Raw genomic sequence first — 12,779 nt, 5'->3', positions numbered from 1 at the left:
ACAGATTTTTAACAATTTTTCTTTTAACAATTTAATTACAAATAGTCACACTTATGATGAAAATGACATTGGGAAGTCGTATCAGTGGAAAAAATTATATTGTCTTCCTCAGGTAATCACTGTAAAGTTCAGCCTTATATTTACAAATTATACAGTGTTATACTCTAGTTGCTGTATATAAAAGAAATGTGTTATTGTTCATGTGAAAGAAAATTGAGTAAATAATATGCCAAGATGTAAAAAGAAACTGTTTTTCTATGTAAGGCATCCTTCAATTAATAAATATGACATTGGGTCCTAGTGTCTCCTATTCCCCTTGCATTATCTTATTTTCTGTAGTAATAAAGTGGTTTCTCCTGAGCTCCTTTTATGTGCTGGGAAACTAAAGACATAGGGAGTGAGACCAAATATCTCAGTAATACGGGCCTTAGAGAATTGACAAGGACAACGGCCTTTTAATATTTGTACCCAATTAATGGTAGGAATAAGGCTTATCTCCTCATCACGGCCCACATGTGCCCTGGAGCCTTCTGTTCTCCCGTCCTCAATGGGAGGTGGATGCTGGTGCCAAAGTCATGATTAGAGAGATTAGATTTGGTCTTCCCATCTCCCTGTACTTTATTAATCTTTCATTTACACTGGGATTAGGTGAGATTCCTTTAGCCAAATCCGCTGAAAAGATTCGTTCATTTTAATATTTATGCACACTGTCTAGTCCTTAAAGTGGCTTCTTTTTGTCTGTGCGCTTAATTGGATCAGTGGGTTTGTTCTTATTAACATTTTTCTTTTTCGAGATTAAGGTTGATGAATAAAGTTAGTGGCATCTGGCTCAGCTCACCGGCTAAATGCAGCTCCTTTAATGACTACCTTATATACTATGGGATAAAATGAACATTTGCTCTAAAGATAAAATTTAGTTTAGAATCGCACAGTGTTGAATCTTTAAAAAAAAAAGCAAAACTCTAATATTCTATGAATGTCCAAAAGCCAGGAGGTGGGGAGGGATGACATTTAATGGCACTAAAAAGTAGCTTTGAAATCCTACTTACTTGCTCAGGTATGAGAATAACGTGTTAGAATTTTGGGGACTAAAATGAAAATTTGCTCCACCCAAAGGGTGTCAAAATGTAGCCTGAAATATTGACATAATTTAATATGAAACAATAATATTTTTTAAATGTATCAACTTTCGGTTTGAAGTTGTGTTGTGGCTTTTTGTTGACGGTATTCGTTGGGAATATTGCTTTTTACAAAGCAGATTAATTGTCTTGTGTTCATAGTTGTACTTGAGCAAAGTTTGTAAACCTGGGCACTATTGACATTTTGAGCTGGGTGATTCTTTGTTGTGGAGATTGTCCTGTTCATTGTAGGATATTTAGAGCATCTCGGGCCTCTGCCTGCCACATGCCAGTAGGCTCCCACCAGTCTTGATAATCAAAAATATCTCTAGACATTGCTGAATGTCTCCTGGGAAGGAATATCTCTCTCAGTTGAGAAACACTGTTACAAAGGCATAGGTGATTTTTACTTTTTTCAGATTTAAAATTCTAAATCAGAGCTACACATATAATGAAAGCTTAGAAATAATAAATAGCTCATAAAACAGTAAGAATCTTGGAATCTGACTTATTTGGGTGCTCTCTCTACAGCTCTTACTGTATGATTTTTGACAAATTACATGCCCTTTTATTTTTATCATCTAAAAATAGGTTTTGTTTTTGTCATCTAAAAAAAAGATAATATGAGTATCTCACTCAAAGTGTCATATTTAGTTAAGTGAGATAATGCATACAAAATGGTTAACACACCTGCTGGCACACAGTAAGTTCTTAAAAAATTCCTGACTTCATTTGTTATCAGTGGCAATAGTTTAGTTTTATCTTAATGAAAGGCTATGATAATGGAATGGTATTATTAAATGGAAATAGCGTAGTAAACATTTTGGACAATTCTCTTGTTTTAATTATTTAATTGTATCATATTTACTATTAAAAATAATTTTTAGTATCCAGTCCCTTTACATAGCTTTAAGATTTACAGAGCTTATCAAAGACCTGTCAAAGCTACTTTATGTTGTGTAAGATGTATTTTTTGATGCAGACTTGTCAAAGTTATTTTATATTTTAAGTGAATCATAAAAAATACTTTCTCTTCTTTTTCCTAGCATATTTCCACTTCATTTCAAAGCCGTAGCTGACATTATAAATAACCTTAAGGTTTTTCAAATAGTTATATAGTGCCTTCAATGCCTGGTGAGGCCCAGAACCCTGAATAAGTCAGCAAAGTGTACTCAAACTTAAAAGGGAGCAGTAGTGCAACCCTTCATGGCTGAAATTTACAGGAGAAAATTGGATTCCTAACTTGTCAGCAATTCTGTATTCATGTCATAAATGAGATACAGATATATCACGTATTTTAGAAGAATTAGCAGCAAATGTAAGGTGCTTCTTTTGTGCTGTTACAAATTAGATTTTTCTTTCTTCCCTTGAGAAGCCACATTGAACAAAAGAATCCTCCAAAACAGAGAACTGCTGAACATCAAGGCCCTGTTTCTGAAAACTAAGTAGAAGAATAGAGACGTATGCTTCGTGTTCTGAATCAATTATCAGTGAAATGCTGTTATACCATTCAGAATAGAGGCCCCAAAGTCAAGGTTTGCTTTCCCAGCATTCACTGCTTTTAATAAGCTTAGCCTTGGATATCTATGAAAGACTTATTTTCACAAACTCTAATTTTCAAACAAAGATAAAAATCTTCATTTCTTAAAAGTTGACAGAAGATGAGGACTAATTTTACTCTGAAAGAAGCCATAAGACACTTAGCTAAGTTCACTAGTAATTGGCAGTAGGTTCAAGGCTAGATCACGATTGACCAGTTTGTCTTACACAGCGAAAAAAATAGAAGGCACTCATGAATTTCTGTGTACACTCATGTACTCCATTCAAGCAAGACATTAGAAGTTTGAATGTGTGAATGTAGGACATTACTATTTTAGGAGGTAGAGAAGGAGGACGTGGATGAGTATAGTATACAGTATATAGTATACAGTATACTGTATATACAGTATATAGTATACAGTATATAGTATATATTAAATAATGCAATACGTATCCAGTATATAATTGAGAAACTTAAATATGATGTAATTTTAAATACTGCCTAACGATTTATGGAAAACCAGTCAGAACTATTACCCATATTCTTGAGTATATCTGTCCAAATAAAAGGTAAAGTTTTATTTGTGGCCAAGAACTATTTCAAGTCCTTTTAAAAAGATCACTTACTCTGGAATTATTTTAAGAAATATTATTTGGCTACTAGTTTATACCAGTGTTTCTGCAATTAAATAAAATCCTTTGAATTTTTATTTCTTGCTCTAGACATTTATATAAAGACTGTGCCTTACAGAAAAATAATTGCATTTTAAAAGTTTTAGCATGGGCAGTATTCTGCATTAGTTTTATTATGCCACGATCTGCAAATGATCCAGTTATTTCATTATTGTTTTTCCTGAGTTATGCTAATAAAGTAGAAATGGGGAAATGTTGGGCACCTTAGTAATCCTGGATTAGGTATTTAATTTTTAGAAGGTTAAGAAGATAAAAATCTGCTTATTATAGGATACGTAAGTAATATATATTTGTTAGTCAAATGTAGTTCATAATGTGGACCCGAAAAGTATAGCCAAATCACCAAGAACGATCTAAAATGGTATTCATACTTGTTTATTTGCTTTGATGTTTTACATGTTTTCTTTTACATTTTTAGCTGCTTTCAATATAATTTAAGAAAAAGAATTTCCTACTGCAGCAATTTATTTTACCTTCCAGTTTTGGTGTTTTACTATGTTTTTATACATAGTGTAAATCCCTTGAAGTAGAATTGTTGGACTAAAGACGGAGAATTTTGATAGACAACTACAGCCAAACTCTCCTCTAAAGAGATGGCACTAATTTTGTACTCGCATGGCAGATCCTTTGAATTTTGATTTCTTGCTCTGGACATTCCAGTAAAAATTGTGGCTATTAGAATAATGATTGCACTCAAGCGTCTCTATAAATACACAATGACAAATGGAAGTATCTGTACCCTCACTCCTTTCTTCACACTGTCATCAAGTTTATAAACCTTGCTCATATGATATATATATACAATACCATTTCTTTCATTCTGAGTAAATCATTCAAGTGTCTATTCTGAAAATATTTATGCACCTTGCTCATTTGCATATGAACAGATTTTGAGAAAAACATTCTGCAATGTCTCATCTGAAAAAGAATTTTCAAATATATAAACTACAATTTTAAAACGTATCACCATGATGGTAAGAAAATTCCAGAGCTTGACTTTTTCCCCTGAGAACATAAAAGTACAATTCACAATCACTGTGTCAGAGCCTAATACTTAGTAATTGTTATCAAATAAAACGAGAAAAAAATTAGCCCTGTAAACAAATAAAACTTTATTAAAAATAATTAGATATCAGTTGTTGCTTAATGTGAATTAAAAAGCCAAGGAAATTGAAGAGATAGACTTCATTAATCCCCAATCTATTCTAACTATCTGGAACATAAATAAACATTATTTTGCTGAGTAGAATATTACTCTAAAATTCATGAATGTTTGAAAGAAGATAGAATGCCCCTCTTTTTCTGTGATGTTTTGTATAGTACCATAAATATTCATGAGTAGTGAGTATCAGTTCAGGTTATCTATGTGAATATAAATTTTCACATAACTGGCCACTCAGTGTTCATGGGATCATGCTTTGGAATATGAATTCACTAGTATCTCAGATGCACTGTGGATCTGACCCAGCTCATGAATATTCACACACACAACTGATCTTTTTGAAGGTAATCACATCCATAAAGATGGAAATCTCGTTAGTTTTCAGTAATGAGAAATGCATGAAGATGTTGGTCCCAGAACAATTTCACAGTATACTTGCTTTTCATTTTTTGGTAAATGATAAACTTTAAAATATAAATACATATGCCGTGCCTCTTTCTTGATAGAAGCTCTTTTTCCTTTTCCCTTTAAAACATCTTGTGTGTGATCTAACCATGATCACATTTGTTTCTTTTACTTACTGTGGTCACAGAAAAGAATGGAAAGAGTTAAGCGGTATCTCCAGTCCTTATCCCAAGCTCACGTCCACTATTTAGGCTTAGCCATAGATCCTCAAATGCAGAGTGTCCCAATCTGCTAATCTGCTTGTGGGCATGGTACATATTTTACATATAAAGACCCCTCTAAAAAAGATGAGATTATCTTATGTCATCTTTTTTGCATAAAGGGAAAATAATATCCTAAGCCAATTAGAATTTTAATACGTTAGACATAGGATGCTATGATCATGGAGGCCCATAATTATAAATTATATATTATTTTAGCCCTTGTTATATCCCACATTATCATTGTTTCTCTTTCATTATAATGACTGGCGTATGGTTGTGATACCTATCCCAGATCAGTCAGTCACTATAAGTAGGTATCAAAATCAATGACCTGTCCCTTATTAGCACCGTGCTCTAGTTATTAGTTGAACTAACCAGAAAAAAGAAAATTACTGTTCATAAAGGTAGCGATAAGGTATCAGCCACTTCTTAGTTCTAACACTGATATTGTCAAGCCTCTGAATGAGTTTTTCTTTATCAACATGTATGCATTTTTGGTAGTTACATAAGCACAGTTAATAAAGTATGCTCAGTAACAAACATCTGTTTGTTTTGGGGTTGTTTTTTTTTTTTAATTCAGGTAACAGACCAGACTATGTTAGTGTATCACAGAGAATCCTCAATATTGAACTATGCTGAATTCTCCTCTGCTCAAGCCCCTTCATGAATATGCATATACCACCCAAGCCCCTTCGTGAATATGCATGTACCCTTAGCTTAAAAATTCCCCAGTTTTGCTGTTTGGGGAGACAATGCTCTGGGGAAAATCCCTGGTATTCTCCTTACTTGCTGCAAGTAATAAATCCTTTCTTCTCCCCCCCACCCCCCGCCAAAAAAAAAAATACTGAGGGCAGTCGTGGTCACACTGTGTCATGAGGTGCCTTGTAAGCATCTTCAGAACTGCCTCAGTGCAAGAGATACCTCCCAGCAGCAGAGTTCTGATGCTGCCTGTTTTATGCATCACAGTGGTTCTCAACAGAAAGTAATTTGGCCCCCCCCCGGGGTTATGTGACGATGTCTAGAGACAGTTTTGCTTGTCACACCTGGGGGGATGTTACTGGCCTCTAGCGGGTAGAGGGCAGAGGTGCTTCTAAACATCTGCAAAGCACAGAACAGGTCCCGCACCATCATGTAAACATGTTTGAAGAAATGATTCCATGTCTAAACTTTTGATTACCACCAGATTAGAGCGCTTTATAGGTAAAGCAATGAAAATGTATAACAGTATTTTGCAAGTAAAGGAAGACAGGTTCAATTATTAATTCCAAATTTGAATTAATTGATTTTTCTTATTTTTGGGGGGTAGCAACGATTGTGTTAAATGAACTCAACTGGACGAGCGCCTTAGATGAAGTTTTCAAGAAAAATCGGGAGGAAGATCCTTCACTGTTGTGGCAGGTGTTTGGCAGTGCCACAGGCCTGGCACGATATTATCCAGGTAAGTGCTTAGTGATCAGGAGGTACCAAATAAAACTGTAAGTACCGGACTTCGTTCTTCTTGAACACTCTGTTACTTTCTCTTACTTGGTAAAAGATGGTTATCACACTACTATTAAAAGGAAAGAGTATTCCTCCTTCCTTGGCTCTGTATCTACCAAAATTATTTTAAACCAAAACACCTGAGAAGCAGCTGGCCCATGGAATCAGGTGGGCTGCAGTGAGACCGTGGACAGGTATCTATGGACCGGGAACAGGAGGTTATCATGAATCCTAAAACAATTCTAAGGGTCCAGCTGCATAGCATGGACCGTGAGTCACAGTAGAGAACTGAATAGAATTTTTAGAAACTAATTAAAATATTTCTTTCCAGATTTCAAGTCTTTGCTTTTATGTGAAAGGTACTGATGCTTTTCTTTAATCACTGAATGTGGATTTGTTAAATGAAATGAATATATTTTACAAATTAACATGAATAAACTCTTTTGTAATATCCTTTATTCTTATAAAAAAAGGATAAGGAGAAGTAAGTTTATAATGAAAATGAAATATTAATCACTAGTAGATCCCAAGAACCTATTAAAAACATTTTAAATGAAATGTCTGTTGGTATTTTTAACTTCTCCACCTTTCAGAACAAGATGACAAGCAAAAATGCATTAACTTTCTCAAAGTGTGACCTGAGTTATGGGATACATGCTAGGTAATTTGGCTTTAAACAGCTACAATATATATGAGAATTTTTTTTTTAGACTTGAGTTTTCTAAACATTTAAAAAATAGTTATTAACAATAAAGGTCACAACAGTGAAAAGGGGGTGAAATAGAAATTAGATAATGTCTATCTTTGTATGGCAATAGCAGTGAATAAAAGTATGTGGGCATTATCAGACTAAACAGCACTCAAATTAGGTAATGATATATAACTTCTTGCAACAAGTGCCAGATGGTAAGATCATTGACAGTTATTTTTCTGCAGAAATCCAATGGAATACGAAAGGCCTACTCTGTATTTCAATGTGGAAAAAAACATGAGTTAGAAAAATATTAATGTTAATATCTGATGTCGAGAAAATATTACCACGTAGGTTATCATAATAGTGGAATTTTCTACTTACAGAAATATTGTTCAGTACAATACACTTCTAAAATACTCTTGTTATTAATATGCTAAATACCATATAGCAGGAATTTGAAAATTTTTGTATGTAATATAAAGAAAAAAAGTATTATTACTCATGTACATAGTAAACCTAATATAATAAACTTTAAAGTTATAGCAGGTCTTTTAAAATTTCATTTTATTTTTTAAATTTTTTTATTTTTGGCTGTGTTGGGTCTTTGTTGCTGTGTGCGGGCTTTCTCTAGTTGCGGCGAGCGGGCTTCTCATTGTAGTAGCTTCTCTTGTTGCGGAGCACGGGCTCTACGCACTTGGCTTTAGTTGTTGCAGCACACGGGCTCAGTAGTTGTGGCTTGCGGGCTCTAGAGCACAGGCTCAGTATTTGTGGCGCACGGGCTTAGTTGCTCCACGGCATGTGGGATCTTCCTGGACCAAGGCTCAAACCTCTGTTCCCTGCACTGGCAGGCAGATTCTTAACCACTGCACCACCAGGGAAGTCCCTATAGAAGGTCTTATAAGACATTTATAAGTACAATTAAAAAAAATACACAAGTAATAACAATAATACATGAATATAATTATATTTATCAATAACTTATTGCATTATGTAGCTTTTAAGTCTTTTAAAATATATTACCTCAATACAAAATTCCATATATATGCAGTTGAAGGAAGGAGAAAAAATAAGAGAAAATTAGGATAATGAGGAGAAACGAAGAGCCCAGTACTAGAGGGAAATTGATGATGCCATGAATAAAAGAAAGACACATAAGGATTATGAGAGAGAAATAGGAATGGGAGTGGGAGGGAAGATTGTATAAGAAAGGGGAGAGAGAACATTGGGGTCAAGAGGCGGAAGGAAAGATTGATCATATTTTGCACATTTCAAAGATGGCTCTTTTTAGAAATAGCAATTTGTAAACATACCAATAAATCATCTTTTATGTTTTTTCTTTTAAATGCTAATTGAGGGATTATGGCTTTAATTTTTTTTAGACCCTAATCATATATTTCCTAATACGTTGACATTTGTCCATTTTTACCTTGGGAAAGATCTTTAAAGGTTTAATTTAGCTGAATTCATGTGGTCCCCCCAGGACATTAGCTGTGGAAGCAACGCTGGGCTCTTCTGTGATGTCTTGTTTTTCAGCAAGTGTTTGACAGACAAGCTGACTCACCAAATGATCTCCGAGCCCCTGTAATGGCTCTCTTGACTGCTATGAAACACAACCCTCAATGAAATTTCAGTTTTAGTGAGTCTGTTGCTGAGTTGCTCTTTTTATTTTATTTTTAAATTATTTTTTGACATACAAAAAGCTGTACATAGTTAATGTATATAACTTGATGAGTTTGGAGATAAGTATACATTGGTGATACCACCACCACAATCAATGCCATAAAGCCTATCTTCCATCTGTATAAGTTTCCTCCCACCCTCTTATTTATTATTATATGTTTTGTGATAAGAACACTTAACATAAGACCTACCCTGTGCAGGGAGATGAGCAGCCAGGATGGCTGTTCTCTTGCCCTCGGTCCATCCCCTGCTCAACTAGTCCCTGCTTCACCTACACCCTACTCACCTGACTGACCTTCCCTCTTAATAACACAGCCTAATCAGTAAATGCCTACTTACTTGCCACCAGCCCCAACTTATGACTGTTCTAAGCTTTAGATCAGAACATCGCCACCTGATAGATTACCAAAGGGGCAGTGAGGGGCATGCTTCTCTGCTGGTTTCCCTGGTAACCGATGAGCCAACTAGACGTCAGTGTCAGTTCTCCTTGTAACTGGGAACCTCCCCTCCCCACCTCCACTCCTGTCAAAGCCTGCTGCCATGTTCTGCCCGCCAGCAGCTGTACACGATGGGGTGTCACTCCAGGACCTTGTTTCAGACCCATAAGCTCCCCCATCCATTAAACCATTGACGTCTCTGTCACTGACTCTAGGCTCTTTCTTCTTGCAGCTGAGAGAGTACAGGGCTTGCAGGCCTGCGGGTTGCAGCCCTACATACCCTTTTAGCAAAATTTTAAGTGCACAATACAGTATTGTTACTTACAGGCTCTATGCTATACAGAAGATCTCTAGGGCTTATTCATTTTTTATAACCGAAGCTTTGTACCCTTTGACCGATACTTCCTTATTTCCCACTTTCCCTAGCCCCTGGCAACCACCATTCTACTCTGCTTCTATAAGTTCGACTATTTTAGATCCCTCATAAAAGTGATATCATGTAGTACTTGTCCTTCTGTGTCTGCTTATTTTATTTAGCGTAATATTCTCCAGGCTCATTCATGTTGTCACATGTGGCAGGATTTCCTCTTTTTTAAAGCTGAATGAGTGCTCTTTATGGTAATAATGCTGTAATAGAACCAAATCTCTTTAGCAAAGACACTAAGACAATATTATAATTAAAGGTAGACCACTATATTTCTTTTTATGCTAAGACGTGTTTTCAGCACATTTCACACTTCTTTCAGGTTTAAAGACTTTTTACAGTGAAGTGATTTTTAAAAAATTTCTAGGTAAGCCATACTTTCCTCTCTGATTTTAACCTTGCCATTTTGATACCAGCCAAATTAACGTAGAACAGCTCATCCCTGATTACTGTCTGTTAAAGCAAATATGAAAATAGCCTTTAAATATTGTTAATTATCTTAATTGTGAGTGGAAATAGAATAAATGTTACTTAATTGGATTTTCAAATAACAAGATTTGGGGCTCAGGCTAGAAGCTCCCTACTAGCTGTGAGGAACTGGGTGAGTCTCCTAAACTTTCTGAGCTTTAGTCATCAAATCTGAAAAACAGGAACACCAAGGCTTCAGTTTATCCTCTGAGGGTTGTGATCAATGAGATAATAGAAGGAAAAGTACTTTGGAAAATGCAAAACAGTAGACATTTTTACAAGAGTGAGTATCAACTAGAATAATTTTGCCTAAATCCAGATTTCTCTTCATGTGAGAAATTAAAAAACGTAATTGAGGGCTTCCCTGGTGGTGCAGTGGTTGAGAGTCCGCCTGCCGATGCAGGGGACACGGGTTCGTGCCCCGGTCCGGGAAGATGCCACATGCTGCGGAGCGGCTAGGCCCATGAGCCATGGCCGCTGAGCCTGCGCGTCGAGAGCCTGTGCTCCGCAACGGGAGAGGCCACAACAGTGAGAGGCCCGCATACTGCCAAAAAAAAAAAAAAAAAAACGTAATTGAGGTCGCAATCAATTGACAAGGGAGCAGAAGCTGAAATAGAAATGTGGAAGGAGTTCTAGACAGATGACTAAGCAATAATACCTAGCAGTACCTCGACACAGTGGAGTTGGTCAGAAGATGTAGGTTTTAGATGATGACCTTGGTTAAGTCACCTCTCTGTAGGGTGGCTAGATAAAATAACAGATGCCCGGGCTTCCCTGGTGGCGCAGTGGCTGAGAGTCTGCCTGCTGATGCGGGGGACGCGGGTTCGTGCCCCGGTCCGGGAGGATCCCACGTGCCGCGGAGCGGCTGGGCCCGTGAGCCATGGCCGCTGGGCCTGTGCGTCCGGGGCCTGTGCTCCGCAGCGGGAGAGGCCACAACAGTGAGAGGCCCACATACCGCAAAAAATAATAGTAATAATAAAAAAATAAAGGATGCTCAATTAAAATTCAGTTTCATATAGAGAAGAATTTTTTAGTGTAAGTATGCGATACTTGGGAAATATTTACATTCAAATGTGTGGTTTTTTAATCAAAATTCAACTTTAACTGGATGTCCTGTATTTCTTTTTCCTAAATTGGTTAACTTTATCTCTCAGGCTCTGAGTTTGTGAGAAAATATGAGAAATCAACTTCCCCACTACCTCACAGAATTGTGAGGATCAAACAATCTATTTCATATATTAATGTTGGGTTGGCCAAAAAGTTCATTCAGGTTTTTCCATATCATCTTACAGAAAAACCCGAGCAAACTGTTTGGCCAACCCAATACAAATGTAGAATTTTGTAATTGTCATTTTTTTAATTCTGTAAACTACCTTTAAAAGATGTTGCCACATTATTGTAAATAAAGTGTTTTGTAGAAATTAGAATTCTCTGACTCACAATAGAGTCTAAAAAAATAGTCTTTGTCAGTGTTAAGATGCTACTTAGAACAGGGCTACGTGATGTGAGCGGGTTAAGCAGGTATATACCCAATAGCCTGGGTATAAATCCCGCTGCCATCAATTGAAGTGGTGGTAAGCTTTGGAAAACAGTCACAGACTTGAGCTGTGAAACGAGGATAAAATGGTTAAATTGTAGAATTGTTAAGAGGAAAAAGGAATGAAATATGTTTCTTATTTGCTAAAATGTGTAGGAGAAAGTCAGTGATGGTTAGCCACCCTCATGATTTCCATTTGTTAGGTTGTTTAAACTGCATGGAGACAACTACTGCTTCCATATAAGGAGGGCTCCAGAGCTGACATAATATAAAGGCACCTCTGCAGAGTGATTCTGAATAGCAGTTTGGTAATTAGTGGGAATTTGTACTCTAACATCTGTCCTTAGACTGAATATCAATATATTGTCTGTTTTCTAATTTGGTTGATATGTATGGAAATAAGCTATAAAAATGACTTGTATGTCTTTTTTCTTTTTTCCCCTCTTTCTCCTCTCCAAATTAGAAGGTAGGTAGGCTGGCTGTGTGATAATAGAAGGAACATTATACTGAGGGAAGAGAAGTTCTTGATTCGTATTAAAGCTGCCATCAGCATAGGTGTGTACTTCCGCTAAGTCATGTTCTATCTGTGAACCTATTTCTTCAGCAGTAATTTGGGATGATTGAAGAATGTGATTTCCAGGGCAGACACTATCTTTATTTACTTACGCATTTAGACCTTTAGCATTTGCTAAGTTCACAGTCTTTGTTCTGTAGGATGATAACTAGAGGGGCTTGCCTTAGCTATACAGCTTGTTTCATGGCAGAGTAAAGCTGGAACCCATGTCTGGTGATATCTTCATTGAATATGTGATGACTGGACAATCAGTTTAATTTATGAGTGCTTTCCTTTAGAAGCCCTTAATTGATTTATATAAATTTA

General features: G+C 36.3%; 1 protein-coding gene across 4 annotated transcripts in view; it reads left to right on the top strand.

The window, feature by feature from the left end:
- CACNA2D1 (calcium voltage-gated channel auxiliary subunit alpha2delta 1) overlaps positions 1-12,779 on the top strand; it is a 513,049-nt gene that overhangs the window by 359,429 nt on the left and 140,841 nt on the right. For all 4 annotated transcript variants that reach the window (XM_079931860.1, XM_079931859.1, XM_079931862.1 and 1 more), the window contains one exon: positions 6,487-6,618. In XM_079931860.1, the coding sequence (XP_079787986.1) occupies positions 6,487-6,618 (132 nt within the window). The remainder of the gene's footprint in view (positions 1-6,486; positions 6,619-12,779) is intronic.

This window comes from Stenella coeruleoalba (assembly GCF_951394435.1).
Source record: "Stenella coeruleoalba genome assembly, chromosome: 9".
Classification (NCBI taxonomy): domain Eukaryota; kingdom Metazoa; phylum Chordata; class Mammalia; order Artiodactyla; family Delphinidae; genus Stenella; species Stenella coeruleoalba.
Note: the sequence above shows the minus strand (reverse complement) of the source record. Positions and strands in the feature narration are given on the sequence as shown.